General features: G+C 38.5%; 1 protein-coding gene across 4 annotated transcripts in view; it reads right to left on the bottom strand.

Moving 5' to 3' along the window:
• Positions 1 to 22,492, bottom strand: part of CPAMD8 (C3 and PZP like alpha-2-macroglobulin domain containing 8) — a 65,395-nt gene that overhangs the window by 27,791 nt on the left and 15,112 nt on the right. For 2 of the 4 annotated variants that reach the window (XM_041127886.1, XM_030032352.2), the window contains 20 exons: positions 22,290 to 22,403; positions 21,373 to 21,457; positions 20,996 to 21,104; positions 20,297 to 20,524; positions 19,955 to 20,125; positions 19,448 to 19,576; positions 16,992 to 17,181; positions 15,518 to 15,690; positions 15,263 to 15,412; positions 14,988 to 15,149; positions 12,796 to 12,938; positions 11,717 to 11,779; positions 8,286 to 8,517; positions 7,475 to 7,628; positions 6,733 to 6,875; positions 6,204 to 6,255; positions 5,228 to 5,526; positions 4,579 to 4,804; positions 3,846 to 4,022; positions 976 to 1,057 (listed from right to left, as the gene is read on the bottom strand). In XM_041127886.1, coding sequence (XP_040983820.1) covers positions 976 to 1,057; positions 3,846 to 4,022; positions 4,579 to 4,804; positions 5,228 to 5,526; positions 6,204 to 6,255; positions 6,733 to 6,875; positions 7,475 to 7,628; positions 8,286 to 8,517; positions 11,717 to 11,779; positions 12,796 to 12,938; positions 14,988 to 15,149; positions 15,263 to 15,412; positions 15,518 to 15,690; positions 16,992 to 17,181; positions 19,448 to 19,576; positions 19,955 to 20,125; positions 20,297 to 20,524; positions 20,996 to 21,104; positions 21,373 to 21,457; positions 22,290 to 22,403 — 3,082 coding nt within the window. Of the gene's footprint in view, positions 1 to 975; positions 1,058 to 3,845; positions 4,023 to 4,578; positions 4,805 to 5,227; positions 5,527 to 6,203; positions 6,256 to 6,732; positions 6,876 to 7,474; positions 7,629 to 8,285; positions 8,518 to 11,716; positions 11,783 to 12,795; positions 12,939 to 14,987; positions 15,150 to 15,262; positions 15,413 to 15,517; positions 15,691 to 16,991; positions 17,182 to 19,447; positions 19,577 to 19,954; positions 20,126 to 20,296; positions 20,525 to 20,995; positions 21,105 to 21,372; positions 21,458 to 22,289; positions 22,404 to 22,492 lie in introns of all 4 variants that reach the window. The other 2 variants (XM_030032349.2, XM_041127888.1) reach the window with 1 other exon arrangement.

The following is a 22,492-nucleotide window of genomic DNA, read 5'->3' as shown; positions in this document are numbered from 1 at the left end:
AAGCCTCTGAGGAATGGGAGGGTAGAAAGCATGCTGCCTGGCAGGGGATTTTTCAAGTGTTAAGTAATTCTGTGTCACCATATTTTACATCTAGGGACTGGGAGATGCCAGATCTAAGATAAAAGTTTACTATCTTAGAAATAGTGAGGCAGCAGCATCATAGAAGTGGTACTTCCCCTCAGATGAGTTCATGAAGAAAATCAGCTTAAAGCAAAATACAGAGCAGATGGAGAAGCACAAGCAAATGAATGAAGACAAGAATCTACTACATCTGAGATATTATAGTCAACTAACATGCTAATGTGATGTAACGTACAACTGTAAAGGCCATGGTTTCCTAAGGGGGACGTTACTGAGATGAGCTGATTTCTCAGTTTCATAATTTCTGGCTCTCATATTGTTTGACTCTGTAAGGTCCGGCACTTCAATTCTCAGGGCATAAATCCATACCATTCCATTTCATCTGTGAGGGGACATAAAGCACTTGGGAGAAAGACTCCTTTGGGGTTTTTGAGGTTGGTTTTGGTGTTGGTTTTTTTTTTTTTTCCCCTACCCTGTTAGATGCCTCTGCCGCTTCTAGAGACAGCAAGTTGTTCAGTACATGCTTCAGGCAAAGCTCCATTCCCTAGAGCAATTAGGTGCTTAAACGCCCCATACATTGCTACTCCAATTCCAGTAGACAAAATATGATCCTTAACTACAGCTTCTGTGCCTAAAGCCTGGACATATTAGTAGATGTCACTACCTTAACTGCCCCTGAGTCTTGAAATATCTATAATACGCATGCTAGTATAGTATGAACACTCAGCAGCATTGAAACAGTAAGTCTATAGTCACTGAGTATTACTTCTATTCTCCACTGTGTGCGATACCATGATGGAAGCTGGAAAATTACTCTTCTTTCCTTGCCAATTGTGTATTTTTCCCATTTAGCAAACACTGAATTTTCTAACTCTGTTTTAAATAGCAACTCACCACATACTCCCCGAGGAATCCCTCTCGCCAAAAGCGCTGTATGAACCATCTTGTCTCTTGTAGGTCAGCTGGCGCTGGTAGCCTGGAAGTCACAAAAGAACTGAGGGAGTCCAAAATCCTCACACAGAGAAAAACAAGTATGTAAAGTGAATGAAGACTTAGACCATCTGGCACTAGTGTAAGGGATTCTGCTGCCCGAGGCAACCTCTTATTTTGCTGTGAGTGATAGAGCCAGCTCCGTGTACGTATGCTGTAGCTTATTCAGAAAACCATTCAGGCTAACATCTGTAAGACTGTAACTCCTGCATTTTGGCCAGCAGAAATGTTAAAAGTTTTATACCTCTCTGAAAAGATGCAGTATTGAAAGATTTTTACTTAAGCATACAGCCATTCTCCTTCCATTTTACTGAAAGTACCATGCAGATGAAAATTTTTTTCCTATGATACAACTGGATTCAGACCTTTCTCCAAAGCTGTTCTTTGGGACAACTTAGTGTAACATGACAATAATAGCTGTGATCTTAACATATACGAACACTTCCTAGCTACCAGGGCTGTCTTATAAGGCTTGTTTTAGACAACAATTATCAACAAGTTGAATGCTGAAGATAAGAACTCTCTACCAGAATGTCTTTTGAGATTGAAAATAGTCAAACTGCTCTTCCTATTAAGAAAAGAATTTGCTTCTCAAACCTGTTTGTCTTACAACCATGAACTGCTCATCCTAATAAAGCACTCTAAGCCTCCATATTGAGGAATACAGAATACACACTTTGATAAAGCTCTGAAATGCCCACTGGGATCAAACCCTTCAGAATGGGTATTTGATATGGAGACACATCAAAACTGCAAGAAGACTGTGTCAAAGACATTTAGTGCCTGCTTAATTCTCTGATACGTTAATAGATGTTTTATTACACATTGCATGCTATTTTTATGGGAATGGATTACTTTTTCATTTCTGGAGGTGAGCTTTCTTTGTTGACCTCTCCAGATATAGGTAGCTCCACAATCCCTGAGTAAGGGCTGCCTGTGACTCCTACACTTTTTCCTGTTTCTCCATAGCCTTCCAATGCTCATAGGGAATGCAGATAGAATGGTTTGAAAAATGGAAGGTGCAAAGCCCTAGAGATTAATGATGCTCTTGTTGTAAAAACAATGTCTCTGGGGATTGTGGGATATATACATGGCAGAAAGCATAAGTAACAGTATTATTTTTTTTTCTTCCTCCAAACAATAGGTGTTACATTAAATGAGATTGCTTTTCTTCTACATAGGCCTCAGATACAATTTACTACTGAGCACTTCCTCCTCAAATGGTTCCTAAGTATTCATTTCCAGTGCGTTAGATGGACAAATTAAGTACTCGTATTTTTATATCAGTCTTATTATATTGTCTGTTCTTTTATCTGAATGTTCATTTTGAGTTGACTTATGCTTCATTGCTCTTACATTTATTCTTCTTTGCTTGCTAGGTTGATAGTGGCACAGACTTTATGTCTTGCTTGCTCTTCTGAAATCTTCTTTTTTCTAAACACTCCTCTAGATGCTTGGACTCACTGGAGAGGTTCACCTTTCCAGTTTTCACCTGTTCACCTGCTTTGGTAGAACTGCATTGTGGGAAAGTAGAAAAATTACTGGCTAGTTTAGCTCAGGCCACTTCTAAAGATTAGGGAATATATGGGAATTGCTGGGTATCAGCACATTCTATGATGGATGACTAAGTGATGAAAAAGTTTTCTGGCTTAGTAAGTTACAAAAGCCTTCTAGAGTGAGCAAACAGACTTTCCCATCTAAACCTTATACTTGGCAGGGCTCCAATAAACACAGAAAAGTTTAAAAGTCTTGAGGATTTCTTCTGTAAGGGTTAATTAGCAGGCAGAGTTCGGAGCCAAAAACCTGGAAGGTTTGCAGATTCATAAAAAGAAACAAAAGCAAATGATATTGCAAAGGAAACACTGACCCAAACTATTAAAAAACTCTCTTTGTCTTACTGCTATCAGCAAGCACAAAAAATTACAAGTGAAATGACTGTAGCCAGGCAAAGGAAGCAGCACTGGGCTTTTGCTGCTGAATACAAGAAATATATTACATATTACATTTTATATTTATATTTTCAGAGGAGAACCACCTAATCCTGTCACCTCTGATTTCATGACATGACTATTGTCTGACTCATACAGAAGACAGCTTTGTCCCTTTGGGTCATTCTTGTTTTTAATGATCTCTGAACTCTTACTTGTCCTGAGAATTGTATTTAGTTATAAAACTATTTTGCATGTGACTCTTCCCAAACAAATGCTGAGAAAAACAGCACATAAAAAGATAGATTGCTTTGAGCTGTTTAGTGAGATAGGACAGGACACTGAAAGGACAGATAAAAGCCTTCATTATATGGCTCTAAGTTAACTACTTTGGATACTAACTTTTGATTTTGGGTATACTGTTCCTAAGAAAATGCTGTTAAAAAAGAGAAAGATCAGAAGAGCCATGTAGTGACTAAAGGACTGGAAAGACAGTTTATGATTAAGGCAAAACACCTAAACATACAGATTTTTACTAAATTTATTTTTCCTTGACTTTCTGAAATGTTTAAACATAGAAATAAGCTGCCTAAGGAAAAAAAAAAAGATAAAAAATATAAATCAGTAAGCATCTAAACTATGAGTTCTTGAAGGGAAACAGGCTACATATCAAGGGAAAACTTCTTGCCATCAAAATCTGTTAATCTGTGAGATTATCCTACAAGAAATGATGAATCCTCATCGCTTGGGATACTCTTGATTAGAAGGACAATGTGACACTAGTAAAACTTTCTTCCAACTTACAAGCCTTTTCTCCTTCTATAAACTGTAAGTGTAATGAGTTACCTTGAACAAGGTAATCAGTAGCTTCACTCTCCACCTCATGACTGAGTTGTTTGGTTTTCTGCAGATATTTCAGGACAAAAACATTAGGAGCAAAATGGATCATGTTCTGCTCCCCACATCCAAATGGTAATCGCAAAAGATTGTCCAAGTTGTTCAATGTAGGACCCATCACATCTCCTGTTTGAAAAAGAAGCAATATGTTCAGTATTAAGGAATTACGCTTTACTTCCTTTTGATGTCTTATGATTAAAACCCATCTGACTACACTAATTTCTACTAGCTACACATAGTCAGCTTAAATAAACTGTATCATAAGTTGGAAGTCCTTCAAATGTTAAGTCTTAGCCCTTCAAGCTCGTGCTGGAATAAAGAAATTTCACATTTCAGAGTTTGATTAGCCGTAACTCCCCAATTTAGACTACTAGTTTATAACAGCACAATTTGTGATCATGATGATTATGAAATTAATACCATGAATTCTAACAGACGGTGCCTCTGCAAAGCCCTCAGATGGTATCAACTTTAAGTCACTGTCAACTCAAACAGGGTTCAAACAAGTGATGAAAGAAAAAAATTATTTGTCCCAGAATTAAGCAGCATATGCCTTTGTAACTGCCTATAACCACCTTATCTGGTGTGTATTACTCAAATACTGGTCAGAAGTAAGTAACAGCTGCAGTAACTCTTCATATTTGATAACTGGTGCCTAGTGATACCTCCTCATAATTGATACCTATTATTGAAGCCGTAGCTCTTTCTGATCCTGGAATTATGTTGTGGGGAACTCCAAGAGTAAATGCTTCATTGTGATTTTCATCAGTCTCTTCTTTTCTCCAAATTTTAAACTCTCCCATTGACCCCCAGCCTGTGGAAAAGCCAATGTACTTCACCTCAAGCTGTTTGGGGACTGTCCACTCCACAATAATAGACTCATTTAGCACCCGAGTACCATGGCCAACCTGAAAGGAACAAAAAACCATGCAGTTCCAAGAACCCACATATATGAAGTCAGTCTGCCATGTGTCCTTGGATCTAGTAACTTATGTGTGCATCAGAGAACATTGTAGATGGACCAGTACATTGCTCTTTCCCACCCACAAAACAATCCAAGGAAGCTTAATAAGAATTCCACAGGCTTGACATCCAAGGCTTTCAGCACACTTAGCACTAAAAACATCAAAGACTGAGGTCCTGAGAACATAATGTGGCAAGCAGATATGTTCTGATTAAAACAGCCTGCTCAAGACCTAATATAGAAAAAGCAACAGGAACAAAGCTTTCACCTTCTACAACAAGCCTAATGAAAATCTGCCATATGTGTGCTCAAACTCTATTTAAGAGAGCAAGAGACTTCCAGACCATTACATAGATAAACTCACTACCTGGATAATTCCGTTTTTCCAGCTGATCCAGAAGCTGCGGAATTCATCCCAGGAGAGGATACCAGCTGTGTCTCTGCTGGCCACTGGCTCACCCATTTTGCTTATGGAAATCCACGTTTTAGTATTTTGATGTCCACCAATAACAATCTCGGTCATCTCTGCCATGTCATGTGGACCAGAGGACAAGGCCAGGTGAGCATCATTGTGTGCTTTCACAGCAATGTCAAAGTGTGTCATCTGGGCAGGTTTCTGCATGTATTGGTACTCATATTTGTTAGGTGTAGAAATGTGTATTTTCTCTAGTCAGAAAAATAATGGAATATTGTAAGAATTAGAGCTTAGCTCACATACTTCAAAAATAACCCATAGCTAACTACTAAAATTTAAACAAACAGACCTTTCCTAAGTACATGTTTTTTCCATCTTCTCTCAAACAAACTATAAAAGTACATGTGGATTTTTCTTCCCTTCTCCTATTTATACCTCCTTCCAATATAGAAGATCCTTCAATTTAAACTGCTTAGCTGGATTTCTTACGAAATCTGTAAGTGATTTTTCAGTTCTGATGTAGTGGTCAAAAGCATCTCTGTTTAGCTACTGGAGCCAACTTTGAGCTATCCAAATCTCAGGCAGGACGGACATACTGATTCCAGAACTGAATTTTAAAACATCAACTGAAAATACAGTACAGTCACAGTTACTGTCCGCAGTGCTGAATACTTAAACTGTTTCATAAAGTAAAGGAATTTAATTGCCATTTCCAGAAATCACTTGGGCAGTTAAAGCAAATTCATAATTAGCCAGCCGGGTAAGAAAGACTCTTTATTCAAAAGTTCCTCCTACACACCATAACTCATCAATCATAGAGAAATGGAAACAAATATTTTTTAATTTTTTTTTCCATGAGATGAAGCCACATGTTTCTACTATAACTAAATCAAACAAACTTAATATCTAATTCAAATCACAAACTTACCATTTGGGCAGAAGAACACACTATAGGTGTATTCCCTGGACAGTCCCTCTGGCTATATAAAGACAGAAATTCATACATAAAAATACAGTGCTTGGATTAGCAGTAACAGCTATTCAATTTTACTTACAAAATACAGAAATAATATTCTGCTGCTTACAGTGTTTTATATCCTTTATTGAAAAGTTATTACACTGTATTCTGTTAGCTAGAGGTATGCTAACCACTACTAGCAAATCTCACGTCACAGCATATTTCTTAGATTAACAGAACAAGCTTATCCAATAAAATTTCTATCCCTTTTTCTTCTGAACAGTACTGAAGACTCACCAGCACGAACTCAGAATCAAATGGGCTCTTTCTGTACACATACCACTAAAATTGATTATTTCCAATCATGTAAACATACCATAAATCAACCTGAAGTTTCTTATAAACCTATTCACATTTGATTAACTACCTAAAGCTTTCATGATTTGCCCAACCATTTATAATTTTTTTTCCAAATTATTACTAATTCATATTTTCTTACCTCAATAATAACACTACTGCGAACATAATCCACTCCCACTGGGGTCCTTTTGTCCATATAATTGTCCTCTGAGTGCTTGCCATTCTTTAAGGTCTGCATCTCATCCTGACAGCAATTAGTTCCACCATAAGCAAAAGCTTTTGCTAAGAAACAGAAGGGAAAAGAAGCAGAGATTTTGAGATAGGAAGATCTTCAGGAGTTCAAGTGAAGATCTAAACTAGTTAGATACAGTTGATTAGCAATACCTCAAGTGTTTTGTAATTACAGCTCTCTCATATTACCTTCATTCTGTATTGAACAGTCACATCTAAAACTAGACAATATTTGGACAGTCATGGGGCAAAGAAGAGACTCTTTCCTAGTTTCCAGCGTTGCACAATTACTGTGATTATTTGCTTGAGAGTTGTACAGAATTTGTTCTTATTCTCTTATTTAAAAATTTCCACTGATCTCTTCAGGAAGATATAACAGGTCCAAACCTTATGACCACATATCACACAACAGGAAAACTGATAACCAGGGAATCTCCTGAAGTTTGTTCATACAGCCTCTTCAGTGCATTATAGCTATAGAATCTGTTTCTCAGAAACAAATGAGGTTGAAAAGCTAAGTTGGCAGCAAGTGGAATGAATGATTCCACTTTGGGGTACTAGGGAAATAAGAATTTTCTTCTGAAAAAGTAATAAAAAGAAACACTTGTAAAACTCCCTCAAGCAGCAAGCTATTTTTATTTCTATACTACCAGTGATGTTGCTCAGTCCAAGCTCATTGAAGGACAAAACGATAGAGGTGGGTTTAGCTTCCCCAGGGGCAACGCACTTCTTTCTTGTCAGATGGTGTTTCCCAGGATGCCCAACAAACTTTATGCCTTTTGGAACAGAAATCTTCACATGGACCTGTGAAAATTTTTGAATGCCATTTATTGCAAATTTCAGCTGCAAAACCAACTGACACATGTGCAAAATCTGAAAAGCACAAAATGCTCAATAAAATCATACTACGCACAGATTATTCACTCTTCAAACCTTCTAGTAATATATTTGACTGACAGCATTACTTTCAGCTTAACAATTCTCCAGGTAGTTCAGAATGATACTACTGGAGCTAGACAGATAATGAGTTTGAGAAGAAAATATCCAGGGAGACAGGAGTTCTTGGAGAAAAAAACAAAACAAACAAACAAACAAAAAAAACCCAAAAAAACCCACCACCACATTCTTTCAAAACAAATTACTTTCAGCACCTTTCTGATTATGACAGAACTTCCTCTCTGTGGTTCAGCATAAGCTTCCTAATTGTCTTCCCTACATTTTTCAATATTTGTATTTCTGAAATGTTGCAAGACACTTCAGACTACTACAGTTGTTTCAAGCTAAAAGTAAAGCAATGACATTTATTCATATTGAAAAGCAATATTTTTATCTTGTTCAAAGCATTTATGCCGAGCTTATCACTACATTATCCCTATACCTTATCTACTGTAAGTTGTAGATCACTTAGGAAATTCTGATGATAAAACAGAATTTAGTAACAGGAATAAAGAGGGCTGTTACCTCTACACAGACAGCTAAGTAATTGTAGACAGTCAGTGGGATTTTGGTCTGTTCTCCCCGGATGACATGGTATGGCAAGGTGAAATCAATGAAGAAAGGTTTAAATGTCTTCAGTTCTGTTTGACTGGCAATGCCCAACCCCTTCTCTTCAGACAGACCCACAGCTTCGGTTATCCAGGTAGTGATGGAGTCTGGCACTTCCACGTGCAGCTGTGCTTCTCCCGATATATTACTACCAAAGAGAACAGGGAATAACTCCAGTTGATCAGATTAATGAAATGCTTTTGAATGAAGCTAAAGCACACAGACCCAAACATTTTGGGGAATTCCCTCCAGATCCAAACTTACAACATAGCATCAGTGTCTGCTATGAACAACAGCTTATAAAAGGCTCAATGTTTTCTATCAGTTTTTTTGAGACCTATGCACATTTATAAGGGGCAGAACTGCAAGTAGTTGCTTCTGCAAAATACAGTCTAACATACAAATACTTAGTGGATTAAAAGCTTTATAGAGTCACTTTTCTTAGAGGCAAATGTCTGCACTAAGTCCAAAAAAACAAAAAAAGAAGAAAAGAAAAGAAAGAATCCTAGACCGAAGTCCTGGATAAATAATTTAACAGCTAGTGAAATAAAAGTAATTTTTGTTGGAACCCATTGTCCTTGTATACATTGCCACATTGCAGACTCTGCTTGAACATTAGGGCAAATCAGAAATTTTCCAGACACCAAGTTCAGCAACTGCTTGTCCAGGGGAGAGTATTTTGATTCAGAAACATTTTCTTTGGTTGGTTTTTGGAATGCCTGACTCAGAAATATTTCCAAAAACATCGTTTTCTTCCAACGGGGATTGAAACTAATTATTAAAAATCAAATTTCTATCCTGAGTATTCAGCTTTACTGTGCATACCACAACAGGATGTCATAAAGCTGGTATCCTCTTCCATGCTTTGCAATAATAGAAATTCAATTTTGTTCTGCAGACTTTGCTATTTCCCTCCTGCAAAGAAGCTTTGGCCTTGCCTGGAACAGAAAACATTTCCTCTAAAGCAAGAACAAAAGCTATTTCATGGCTCAACTGGCAGGATGATTGGTGCAGTTATGAGTACACCCTAAGGTTGTTTTTTCTCAAGTTCTTATTTATTCCCCAGAGCTTGATACACATGCTGCTAACTCTGTAATCTTTTGAGAGCAACGTGCATCTTAGTTGGCATGGAAAACAAGAAAGCAAGATTTTCAGAATAAGCTCTGTGAGTCTACAGCATAACATACTGTCTTTCAACACTGCAATACCGCCTGATTCACATCCAGGACAAACGGAAGAATTGGGCTTTCACCGCTTTTCAGCTGAAGGTTATTCACACTTTCGACACCAATGAAGTATCTTTACTTTCATCGTCTAAATCAGCTGTTTGTAATTTTCAATGAGCCTAAACTATGGTAACTGTTGGTAACCAGGCAGCATATCATGTACTGGTCTGTGTATTTATATCACAGTAGGAAAAGGATTAAAACAAATAGTTTGATAAAAAACTAGAGATCACTATGCCTTTGAATAGGCATGCTAGGTTCAGTCAGGCTCCAAGCACTCTGGCCAATGAATGTGGTTCCCCAGCTCAAACTACAGAGTGGCGAGCCTGGGAAATGCACTTGACTTGACAGCACCAAGTTATTTTAACTTCTTTTAAGAACACTAGTTTCTTAATAGTTAGGTCTTCATCCTAACTGGAGTTAGGTAGCTGGTACCTGCAATAAACTTCAGCCCTGAAGAGTAAGCAGAAGGGTGTCCTAGCTCCAGAACTGGCAGTATTCCAGTCTGTTTAACCGGACAATTTGTTGCAGCTGATGTTCTTTCCACTGGGATTTCAGCCCATAACCAGCATTAACATTATTTTCACACATGAGGGCACTTACTCTTCTGGGCGGGGGTCCAAAGTACACACACATTTCCAGCCATTAGACCCTCCAGCCAGGCTTTAGGAATTTTTAGAATTGGTTTGGGAAGTTGACATTAGGCTTTTGTTTCTTTTTTTGAGGATTGTATATTATAATTATAACTGGTAGAAGAAAAAAAAAAATTCTTCCTGTTCAAGAGAGTGGAAATCAAGGAATGCTCAACTTAGTTGTTTCTAATGAAATGAAGTGGAGAAAATGCAATCTGCAACTTTTTATTCCACACTCTCCCACTTATAATTAACTGCCCCAGCTTGCTGAGGCCCAAACGGGCACTTCTGGAATTCTTTGTGTATTTCTACAAAGCATATTTCACACTCAATTGAACAGATTTGAATACACTTGCTGCAAGTTCCTGTCAAATTTAATTTATAATCATTTATTGAGAATGAAGTTTACTAGCAAACCTGTAGAAGCCTTTTAATAATTGCTTCAAATTATCCTAGATGTGCTGTTTCTGGGAAAGATTAGTTATCTGTTTATTCATTTTTTTTAGTTCCAGTTGTACCAGGTGGAAGCCATGATTTATTGGGCAGTAAATTAAGGTTTGGGGGAGATGCTCTTGCATCAGATGAAAGAGAAAGAAGAGGTCGGTGCAATTTAAAAAGCGATCAATATAGAATACTCACCAGTGCATGGTTAGGCTATACCAGCATTTACAGAAGCAGCTATTGTGCCTCCATCTCATATTACCCTGGAATCATTTTCCCACTAAAGCATATGCAGGAATTGGTGCTAGAATAGGGGTGGAAAGGAAGAAAAACACTAGCACTCACTGAAGTTGACATTTCTGGATTACTCTAGGGTCCAAACACAAATCCAGACCCAACTCATCTCCCACTGTAAATGGAAACTGGCATTTCTGAGGGGCTGATCTTGCCTCTTGACTGTGAACTCTAGCAAGATTTCCTATTCCCCTTTGCTCTTTTAAGTGGTACATAGAATTCTGGTTCATATGAAGATTTTAGCACAGAGCTAGAAGTGCATAATCACTTTATATCTTATAGTCTCTTTTTATTGCAAGAGCAGTCTGACTTGCATTTATTGTGAGGCAAGCTTATGCAACGAGTAGTTCCTCACAGTAGCTAATCACTGCAAACCTATATCCTCACTTGCTCTTCAATAACTTGTCGATACACCCTTTCCAGAAGTGAGCAAAACCTAGAAGTGTGTTGAACCAAACCATTGCTCCTTTTCTTCCCTGAAGATACTCCTTTGTTTGTGACACCATGGTGAACTACACATGGGTTGCAAGGTAGTCACAACTGACACACTTCAAGCTGAAGTGAATAGACTTCAAGACCAGATGAAACGTTACAAAGAAAGATTATTGATTAAAGCAGTAATGAAGAAAAGCAACAACAACAAAAAACATCAGAGAATGTCAATGTAACTCCAGTAGGTTTTAAAGAGCTTTGTTTTCTGTAGTTGAAGAGGATCAACCCTCTGGATATAATTAAGGGAATTCCCTGTCAATACCTGACATTGAGGCAATGCCAAATCCACGTTTCAGGAAAGAAGGTTCTTTTTCTCTTCTCTGCTCTGCTGGAACAAGAAACAAGTCCTTGGCAATGAATTCTTTTAATAAAACGTTTTTAACAGTAACCGATAAATCAGTGTTATCACCTGAATGCAGCTCACAGGACCAACCGAAACTCTAGCTAGTATAGAATCATTAAAAAATGAATAGGTGTATCATCTATAACACAAATTACACGGTCTTTCCAAATGATCCCATTGTGCACACACACATCAAACAGTCTGGAGACATGAATAAGAGTCTAAAAAAAATAGTATAAATAAGATAATCTTAAAAACTAGCGTAAATAATAGAATCTTAAAAAAATAAAGGTTTTATTATCCAAATTCTTTCACCAAACAAAATCAAAGAGACCGTATAGAACATGTGACTTCCCATGATATTATGATATAGCCTTACTAATGGCAGTTACTACAATCACTACTTTATATTCCCCTCCATTTCTTCTCTTGGAATTGTCTTGATCTCTAATATTTTCATAATTTAGTCCATTTTTCTACACCTGTGATGCTTCATTATATTTTTCTTACACTAACCTCCAAAACTTACTCCGCTAAGAGAGTCCACCAGGTGGTTCAGAACACAAAGGGAAGGCACATCCTCAGTTGCAGCATTAGTCATAATACTTCATGACTTTTTCCTCATGCAGTCCCTCATTTTATTTATTTTGACCACCAGCTGAATGGTCAAAATAATAAGCAATGAGCAACTCTGCAAAACAAGGGCTAGTTTGCAAATATTGAGAAGCAGCAACTAATTCACAGAAAACTAAGATATGCAAAGAGTTTCAAATGATCCTTTTGAAGAATATTACTTTGCATTTTTCCAGAATTAATTTAACAAAGTACTGTCAGTTATAATTTTTATGTCTATCAAGACAACGGAAGAGAGTTTCCCCACAACCACGTTGTCTAAACCAAGCAATTTCCTGGAGGCATGGAAGTGGAAAACAACTGAGAATGTAGAAAAAAATAGCTAAAGCTATCATAGACAATATGCATTACAACAAAAATGTTACCTTGGTGCTATTTTAGAATGCATTGTAGCCACCAACGTCCCAGTATGCGGCTGAAAAGCTGGGACAGCCTCATCTGTGTACATGCCTCCATTCTGTCTGTGGTTTAAGCTGACTATATCAGTCATTACAACCAAGCCAGTTTCCTAGACAATAAAAATGAAGACCGCAAAACACAAACCAGCAAGGGGGGGAAAAAAAAAAAAAAAAAATTAAACATGTACCAATAACAATTTTTCTGAACACAATTCCCCAACCCTATTCCAACATTTATAGAGTAAATTTCAATTGAAACTTGAGGATTTTTTAAAACTTTATATAAAAATGACTGTTAATGTGAAAATATATAGGCACTTTATAGGCAGAGATTTTATGAGAAAGCTCTTGTTTGCTTGGAAAATGCATTTAAACCAATATCTAACACTACTGGGCATGTGTAACTGCCAGGCAGCTACAGGTGAAAAATTATTACACATATTTTTCCCCTAAATATTACATTACAGCTTTTTACCCTTCCTAAAAGTTTCCAATGTGTTCTGCTGCAGTTAGCAGGCAGTTATCACATCAGACATCACCAATTCTGCACTACAGGGAATGCCAAGCAAAATGGAAACTGTCCACACAGCTTCACAGTAAAAATACAGAATTCATAAGAAAACTGTCTGCCAGCTCTGTCCCCTAAATGCACTAATTCATAAGAGACAGCAGTTCCCAGACACCAAAGGGAGTATGAGCTTTGTTCTCTTTACATACACATCCAGTTATTATAGATCAGGTATGCAGTAATGCATACATACCAGCTATTAACATATGTACCTTTTCCCAACAGTTTATGCCTCTCAGTAAGAAAAAAAAGCATCAAAATAAAAACCCCAACAAATCACAGGGTGAGAAGAAGCAGTGACTCCTGCAGCAGTGGACACTAACGAGGATTGAGAGTTTATGATTAAGAGATTGAGGCATTGGGGGAATACGTGGAAGCCTATGGTGTTTAAGACAACACAATAGAACAATTTAGCTAAAATTGCAGAAAGGACAAAGAATGATGAGACAGAGGATCTGAAGGAAGCAAGGTTCATTATTATTAGCAGTTATGTGGATTAAAAATGGAAAGAACATAAAACATTAAAGCTGTGACACTGGTTCTCTAGGCCCATTAAGAGCAGCAAGTAGCAGAAGCCTATGTAAAGTATATAAAGCATGTATATCACAGCCTTTCACGTGGCATCTCCTTACAGCTTTGGGCAATCAAGGAATAGAGATTACATGCCGCAGTGGTGTGGAAGGCAAAGAGGGAGGATGTCAGCAGGGTCTGAAAGGGTGGATGGACTCTACTGTACAACAGTAGGAAGGGAAGAAAGAGACTAACAAGCAAAACTTTTCAAATAGATCAGGTAACAATAATTTTAATCAAAAGGAAAGCAAGAAGCTAATGGAAACACAGTAGCATGTCTTTTAAAACCTACAGATGACCAAACTGGTTTTAAAGGACTGCATTGTTAGTATCCAAAGCAATGAAGAAATGAATTCTTGCATGAGTACATGTAAAAAAAAACACCAAACAAAAACCCCAACTAACTCATTTTAAATGCCCAGATTGAAAGTTGATGCAAATACAGAGCACAGATCAAAGGAAAAAAATCTTTAAAACCTGGTCAAGTTTAACTATTTAAAGACATCAAACAAACATAATTACTTAAATGTATGGCATGTAAGTAGTAACCTGATCAAGGATACAAAAAAAACATTACTGATCTTTCACACAGATGGCCACAGAAGCTGGCAGAACTGGGGCAGGAAAGAAGTTTAAAGGATTTCCAAAGGATAGCCTAAAAGGCTATAAAAGTAAAGACTCATGTTCCACCTTCCTTCCCTGTCAAAGTAACTGCAGAAGAGACCTGCAAGCTTGCCCATGACTGGAGAAACTTTCTGGTCCCCTGCCTGATTCTCCAGACCACCTGCATGAATTCCTTCACCCAACAGGATATCAAGATTGGCCAAAATCAAAGCACATTTCTCCAATACGTTTGCTGGAACAGTGTACTCTCCATTCTCAGAAATTACTTTTAAGCCCACCCCCCTAGAGAAACAGCTCTGATGTGAAAAAAAATAATGGCCTATGGAGCTGAAAATTATCCTGCAAACATGAAAGTAAAAAAGACACTCCATAGAGAAGTGAGGCTGATTCTTCCTACTGTAAACGCGAAGCGAGCATCCTTGGTGATGTCCCAGTGCCAGGGAAACACAGATGATCTACGGCGTCTACGTGAGGACATGCCTGGCCACCAGAAGTGCCCTTCTTCCTTCGGAGCTCCAAAAGCATCAGATACATCATACTCTGCAAGCTCTTGAAAAACCTGCAGGGAAAGGGAAGAGACTGCTGTCCTTAGGTATAAAGGTTACTTACTAAAGGTAAAGTGCAGATAGCAGTATTAAGAAAAAGACATCAGTGGCTTAAGCTTCCTTTTACCTGACTGGCTGTCAGCTGAAAACCTGTCTTCAGCAAGTAGACACTCTTATCCACAGTGGCAATGCAAACACAGCTTGATTTTGCAGCTCTGACCTTGATATTCACAACATCACCAGGTCTGGTCTCATTTGCTGAGAGAGCCACTGCAACCTAGGAATTTAACAATTCCATTATCTTGACTCATAATCAACAGACAAAACTACAAAGAGTAACAACACACCACTCCTTCCTCTCCACTAGCTACATTGCCAATACCTGATTTTCAAAGGAGGACTTCACAGTGAACTGCAGGCTGTCCGTGACCCCTTCTCCATTCTCCCTGACGTAATACACCAGAAGACGGCCCAAGGGAGCCATGTTGTGAACTACTGAGAAACGGAGGAATGTCATGCAGACTTCGACCTCTGCTGCAGGGATACTGGTAGGTGCTAAAAAATAAATTGAAGAAAGGACAGTTTTATTTATCAAAATCACTCTCTTCCTGCCCCATCCAAATGCTGCAAGGCACAGAACTCTGCATCCAGGACTTGCATCCTTCCCTTGTTCCTGTTGCATGTGTTCTTCTTGAACTCAGAAACTTTTCCTTTCCTTTTTCTTTTCTTTATGAAAGCTGATAGGCAATTAGCACCCATAACATAATGAGCAGTATAGAGAAGGTGAATAGAGAATGACTACCCAGTGTTTTTCCTGCCATAAAATCAAGGAAATATACAATTAAGTTATCAAGCCGTTTAAAATAAACAAAGAAAGGGTATCTATTGCTGCAGAATGCTGCTGAGAGAAAAAGTATAAATTAGTTTGAAAAAGGATTGTGCAGTTTATAGAGCATCGTTTTACCAGCAACAGTTAAATAGAATCACAGTATGGTTTGGGTTAGAAGGGACCTTTAAGGATCATCTAAGTTCCAACTGTCCTGCTGTGGGCAGGGACATCTTTCACTAGATCAGGTTGCTCAAAGCCCCATCCAACCTGACCTTGAACACTTCCAATGACAGAGCAACCAAAATGTCTCTGGGCAACCTGTAAATACACCACCTCAGAACCAACCTTCAGTGCAGAAAGTTATTATGAATTCTTAAACCACTGATCACCAGAAGCTGGATGTGTACACATAGGGAAGTTTCTTTTACTTTTTCCCTAATTCTCTGGAACTGGCTACTATTGCAGATATGTTACTGGGATAGACGGACTTTTCCTTTGGCAGGTGTTGTATGCATCTTCCCAAGTATACCATTCTTTATCCCCCTGCTTCCTGAATTCATCAGATTCATATCTTTCTGTTATTCCTTGTACAAACTAGGAGCCCACACTCTATTTCCCTTCCCCATGCTAACTGCATGATCTTCTCCTTTAGCCTGATCCATGCTGTCAGTTCATCTAACATCATCTTCCTAGTTTAAGCTCAGCCAGCTTAGTAAATTGCCCCAGCCCCATCATACACTTCCCTACCACTCAGCTGATCCAAAGCCTAGCATATTAAGACTAGAGTTTTCTTAACAGAGGAAGACAACAGAAAGACTAGAGAAAATTCTCCAAGAGTTATCCCTCTTGAAGAAATTATCTTTTTTCTATATGACTACGTGTGCAATGGATGTAACTATTTTTCTTGCACAAAATTATTCTATGCCCTTTAAGGAGCATAAAATTTAAAAAAGAGGATACTTAGGTTTGCGGAAAGGTTGTTTTTCCCTGAAAACAGGGGCGAATTTGCATTTATGATGCTAACTACCTGTTCCTGGGAAGCGTGTGATATCAATGTTCTTCTCAAAGGGAAAGGTGGCTCTTTTGCTCCTCTGCTGGGTGACGTTACTGGGCTGCAGTCCTGAAAGGACAATGTTGCCTCGCGATGCCACTTCATAATGTAGAGTGAAGTTGCAAGGACATGTGGACTTCACTGCAATCCAAGCCTCCTCTCCTACCTGCACCCAGAGACAGAAAAGCAAAAGATCTGGTCTGTTACAATGCATGCTTTTTATTTATAAAGCACAGAAATTTATTTGGGTTTCAGTCCACAAGAGATGTGACCCCTCTCCTAAGAAATGTATGCATTGAAAACTATATTACATTAGCACTGTTTTCATGGACTTTCTTCACAATAAAAAGGGCCCTGTGTTCAGCTCTTCACTCCCTGCAAATCTAACAGGAGAATGGGCTGGGGCGTTGTATGCATTAATGAAACAATAAAGGAATCTCTGGAATCCTGAAAGTTAAGCCTTTTGGCACAGAGCAGCTGTCAGAATTGGTTGAATTTTAGACACCCCTTCAGTAGTCCAGTCCAAAAAGAAAGAGATGGGTTGGGGGTGGGAAGAGATGTATGTTTGATAGTCTTTGCAGTTAATTGAGATTATACATGGTGATTACTTTCATATGGCAAATACTAATTCAAACATAATCAACGTGGCATGAAATTACTGGGAATAGATCTGAGGGAAAATGCTTTCAAATTACACAAGTCTTGATATTAATTTGCAAGTCTGGCACTCAAGGAGCTGTCAAACACAAATAAATGAGAAGAGAGCTTCTTTTTTCTGGGTAAACTCATCTGATGCCTGCAATAGGCTTCAGAGCAGCACACTGACCTCCTGCACTTTTTGTGCACTGAAGTCCTACACTCAGAGGTACTCACTAAGTACTGAATACCCTGGAGACAAAATCCCCCCAAACCCGCCAATCTCAACAGAACAGACATCAGTGCTCGGTCATGGGATTAGGACTGGGTCATGTCTGGCTGAGTAATAAGCCCTCTGTGGAGCAGCCAACTTTCCTAGGAGCACAAACTTCTTGCTTCTGGGATATGAGGAGCAGCTAACACTTGTGTTAAGTAGGATTTCTTCAGCAACTGCCACTCCTGATCCTCCTGCAATTTAAAGCATAGCAATGCCCAACTAAGACTGTTAAGGCTGAATAGCAATGTTAAATCCCAAAGAAATCTTTTGAAAAACCTCTTTCTTCAGCTCTAACAGTGTTATCTTTCCAGAATGTACATATGGTACAAACCAAAATGGCAAGGACTTGAATACAAGGAGCTGTTAAAGGTTAAATACAGTGAGAATGCCACAGAGTCCAAGAAGTGCCTCGTGACATTAAATATTTGAAGTATTAAGAATTCCCCAGTGCAAATGATGAAACAATTCATTAAAAAATGAATGTAGCTAATTGGAACACCCAGTAAGAGCTGGCAAAGCAGGGAAACAGTTCCCACATCAGCTGGTTATCCAACTCCTAGCTTTCCCACAGAAGAATTAGTTCTAATCAGGTTATAATAAGAACAATGTGTTCAGATTAGCAGTGTATAATCCCCTTTCCATACCTCAGGAAACTTGTAAAAGATTAATTAGCCGTTAAACTTCCATGAAATGCAGTGATAAAAAAAAAAAAGGTCTTATTTGGATACAAAGAGTCTGAAACCAACCTGACGGATCTGCTGATAATAGAAATCTAAGTGTGTATATTGCCAAAACCCTCTTTTTTTTTTTTTTTTTTCTCCCCAAAGCAATATGCAGACCCTCAGAGCGTCTTCTTGGGTAGAGAACAAACCCTAAACAACTCAGTAAAACAATATGCAACAGGAATTGTGGTTAAATCATATCTTTCCTTTAGGAGAGAGATAATGACAACTTTTATATGGAAGGACTACATTTTTAGAGAGGCTCCTACAAAAACTACAAAAGACGACAAGAAAACTATGGTCATAGTTTATTAAATGGAAGACTAAACAGACCCATCTGACATTTAAACTGGAAGTTCTAGTGAGACTACATAGCCCTAATTTGGATCTTTAATAATTAAGCTACTCCCACTAACATCACTTCCAATCTTTCAACATCTGTTGACTTTAATTAAAGCATGTCATTTTCACCAAACAATTCATATGTGAGTGTTACTGGAGTTGCACAGAATTAAAATTGTTGTCACTGCCTATATCCACTCTCTCTCCCCATCCCCACAACACAAAGGAGAATGAGATGCTGTGCAAAGCATCAAAGGTACTTCGCTTAGAACTGCATGCAGCCGACACTGAACAACTATTTGGTGACTGAATTGCAGCTACTTCAACCTTTGTAGTGGAAACAATAACAGTCCAGGATCACAGAAACAGAAATAGCTAGAAATATTTAACTAGAATAAAGTACTTTAAGCCAAGAAATGCAGTTGTTGCCATGATGGAATATGAAGCCAACATACCTGGAAAGGTTTATCTGGTGCCTGGAGCTGGATGTGACACTTGCTGGGCGAGTACCAGCTACTGATGGACAAGTAGTTTGGCAGATATTGATCCCCAGACGGTTTCCCATCAATCGCTGTCACTTTGGTCTTAACAAAAGTTACATCTGAATGTTATGCATGCATAGAAAGCCTGATTTGTACTCTCTTCTTACACTGTATCACCATCTCCCATTTTATACTTTCCAGCTGTTCATCTCTTGTCATCTTTACATAGCAACAGTACTGTCCAAATATTGGACCCTTACCACTGTGTTAAGCTGTATTTGGAGAAGCATCTTTTCATGATGGTTATCAACATCAGTTCTATTGGCAGCAAGAAACAAAGTAAGTGTTTGCTGCATTTAAATCAAGAAGTTGAAGCTAAAAGGCACTGATTTCCTGTTTGTAGCACTGATTTATAAAGTGCAGGTTTGACAAGATTAGTTACATTAAAGCCCGCTAATCCTATAAAGAGCTTTCACCCACCTCCAGCCAGACATATTGGGCAGCTGTAGGGATGGAGGGGATTTCAAACTCCACGAGGCCATTTCTTGATACCAGTTCACTTGTATAAACGTTGTCCTTTGGTGTGAGTTCAGCTTTAATTCGGATAGTGACTCTGTCAGCTGGACTTCCATCAGGGTAAGTGACTTCTACCTACACAGTGTTTCATTTATAGAACAACAGGGTTCACATTTATAGGCAGTTCCAGTCAGTGACAGAAACAGCAGGTGGGAAAAACACACCAGAACGTGGTGTAACATGCTGAGATCAAGTCAGTATAACCTTATATCAGCCACATGTCAGTGTCTCTACTTTTAATCTTACCTTTCCTTTGTAGGGGAGTCCAGGTTTGAACTGTTTTCTGGTATCCTTGGAGTATTTGATATCAATCAGCTGTTTCTGAACAGGTGTTGAGTCATCAAATGTAACTTGCTTGCTCCCATCAGAGCTGATCACTGTGGCCCAGATATTGACTGTACCTCGAAAATGTTCCGGAACATCAGCTGGCATCATGTCTTTCACACACACATCGAAAACAGCAGAGCCATCAATCTATGAAGTGTGTTGGGGAATGGAAACATAAGTTTGTATTCGCATTGAAAAAGGGTCTAGAAGCCAAATCTAAAGTGTAGGCACTTGATAGGAGTTTGCAGCAGTATTTTTTAAAGGATGTGGAGTGAAGGCAATTAATTGGGGAGTGGGTGAAGGAAGGAGGAAAGAAAGCAAGTTTCATTTTCCTCCCTTATCCATAGTCTGGACTGTCACAGTCCCTCATTCTTCTGTTCTCCCTCAGCCCCATATGCTCTAAAACCAGATTAATACTATGCCAACACATTCTCATCCCCCCAAATCATAAACATATCATGTAAAATATGTAATATTTTTATTATGCTGGACCCAATTATTACATTTATTCATTTATTTTCTGATCTCCCATCAGTAATGTAAAATAGAGCTGTGGTATTAACGTCAAAGAGTACAGATCAGGCATTTTATCGCAGGTGACTCAATGGTCTCCCTCACCTGCGTGGTCTTGAGGACAGGGTGTCCCACTTCATGCCTGTAGTACCCTACACCATTTATAGTCATATTGACAATTAACTTTCCTGTCACTGGTTTTCCAAATGTGTATCTGAAATGGAAAGAAGATAATGAATAACTTCCAGCTGTTTTCTGTTTTCCTGATTGTATCAAGGCTAGTGCCATGTGATCTGCACATCTAGAAAACAGAAAAAAATATCACAGAAGGTTTTCCAGCTTGTTATTGTTAACATGTTTTATGAAGGCTGTTACATAGGAAAGCTTCTGATGATGACCAGAAATCATCTGGAAAATTCTGCAGCAGATGAGATGCAAGCTCCAGTGACTGCAATGAAACTTTTTTTGGGATGTGTTCCTACCTGGCATGGACAGTTCCTTTTTCACAGAGTGAAAGGTCACGAATGTAGCGAGGGGGGTCAATCAGCAACTCAAACTTTGGTAATACTACAATGAAAAGAAATACAATAGAATCTTGTCAAGGAGATCTTATTGTCCAGGTTATAGCAAAAGCATACACAGCTCTGACAAGATCACTGCTTATGGTCGGATGAGGGCAGTGTAGCTAATGTTAGACAGGACAGCACTCAGCAGAGAATGAATCAACAAAAGTAGCAAACCAAGACCATCCTGGCAAGATGACCCTAGCAAAACACCCTTAGATTTTTACTTCTTTTCAGAGGGATCTGTGTTCCAGGATTTGAGCCGAAACTTTTTCTCTTACATACATGGTAAAGAAGACAACTCGCTACTGACTCCTCCACAATGTGTCAGGAATAGAGCCGAGATATTAGCAGTTGTCAGTGTCTATAAATGCTTGTGTGATCAGGTCAGATGTCATAGATGGTTTGCTGGGTTTGTAAGGATGCCCACCTTTCATCAAACAGAGAGATTTTGAGACTGAAAAGGAGGGTAGCAAAAAAAGAATTCAGAATTCCAAGGAGGGCTCTGGGAAAGGAAGGAAAGCACTGACAGACTAAAAGCATCTTAAAGAGTTTTTCCAAAACAAAATTAAATCTTCGTTACATGAATAGACCGTGCAGTATGACACTCCATTTCAGGTCCTTTACTTTATGAAGTGTGGAGCACAGAAACAAAGGGCTTGGTTAAGTTGCAAGTGTCTATGTCCCTGAAATACATAGCCTCTGAAGAATTTTTCCTCATGACATTTTAAATGCATTACTTCTCAGGTGTTTCATCTCAAGTGAAAAATTTCATAATGTTTTGTTCTTCCAAATGCACTTGGGTTATAGCCAAAGTTGACTTGGATACAACTCACCATATTTCTGAACTTCAAAGGATTTGTTGTATGTGTGCCCCTGCATTTCAGCAAAGATGAGCCATTCACCAAATACTGGCTGATCAGACAAAGGAAAAGTCATATTTACAATACCTGAAAAAGTAAACAACATACTGTGAACTCTGTGTCACTCATCAGCCCTTGTCAAGGCTTATTGAACACAACTCAGTACAAGCAGAAGC

Source organism: Aquila chrysaetos, chromosome 12 (assembly GCF_900496995.4).
Source record: "Aquila chrysaetos chrysaetos chromosome 12, bAquChr1.4, whole genome shotgun sequence".
Taxonomy (NCBI): Eukaryota; Metazoa; Chordata; class Aves; order Accipitriformes; family Accipitridae; genus Aquila; species Aquila chrysaetos.
Note: the sequence above shows the minus strand (reverse complement) of the source record. Positions and strands in the feature narration are given on the sequence as shown.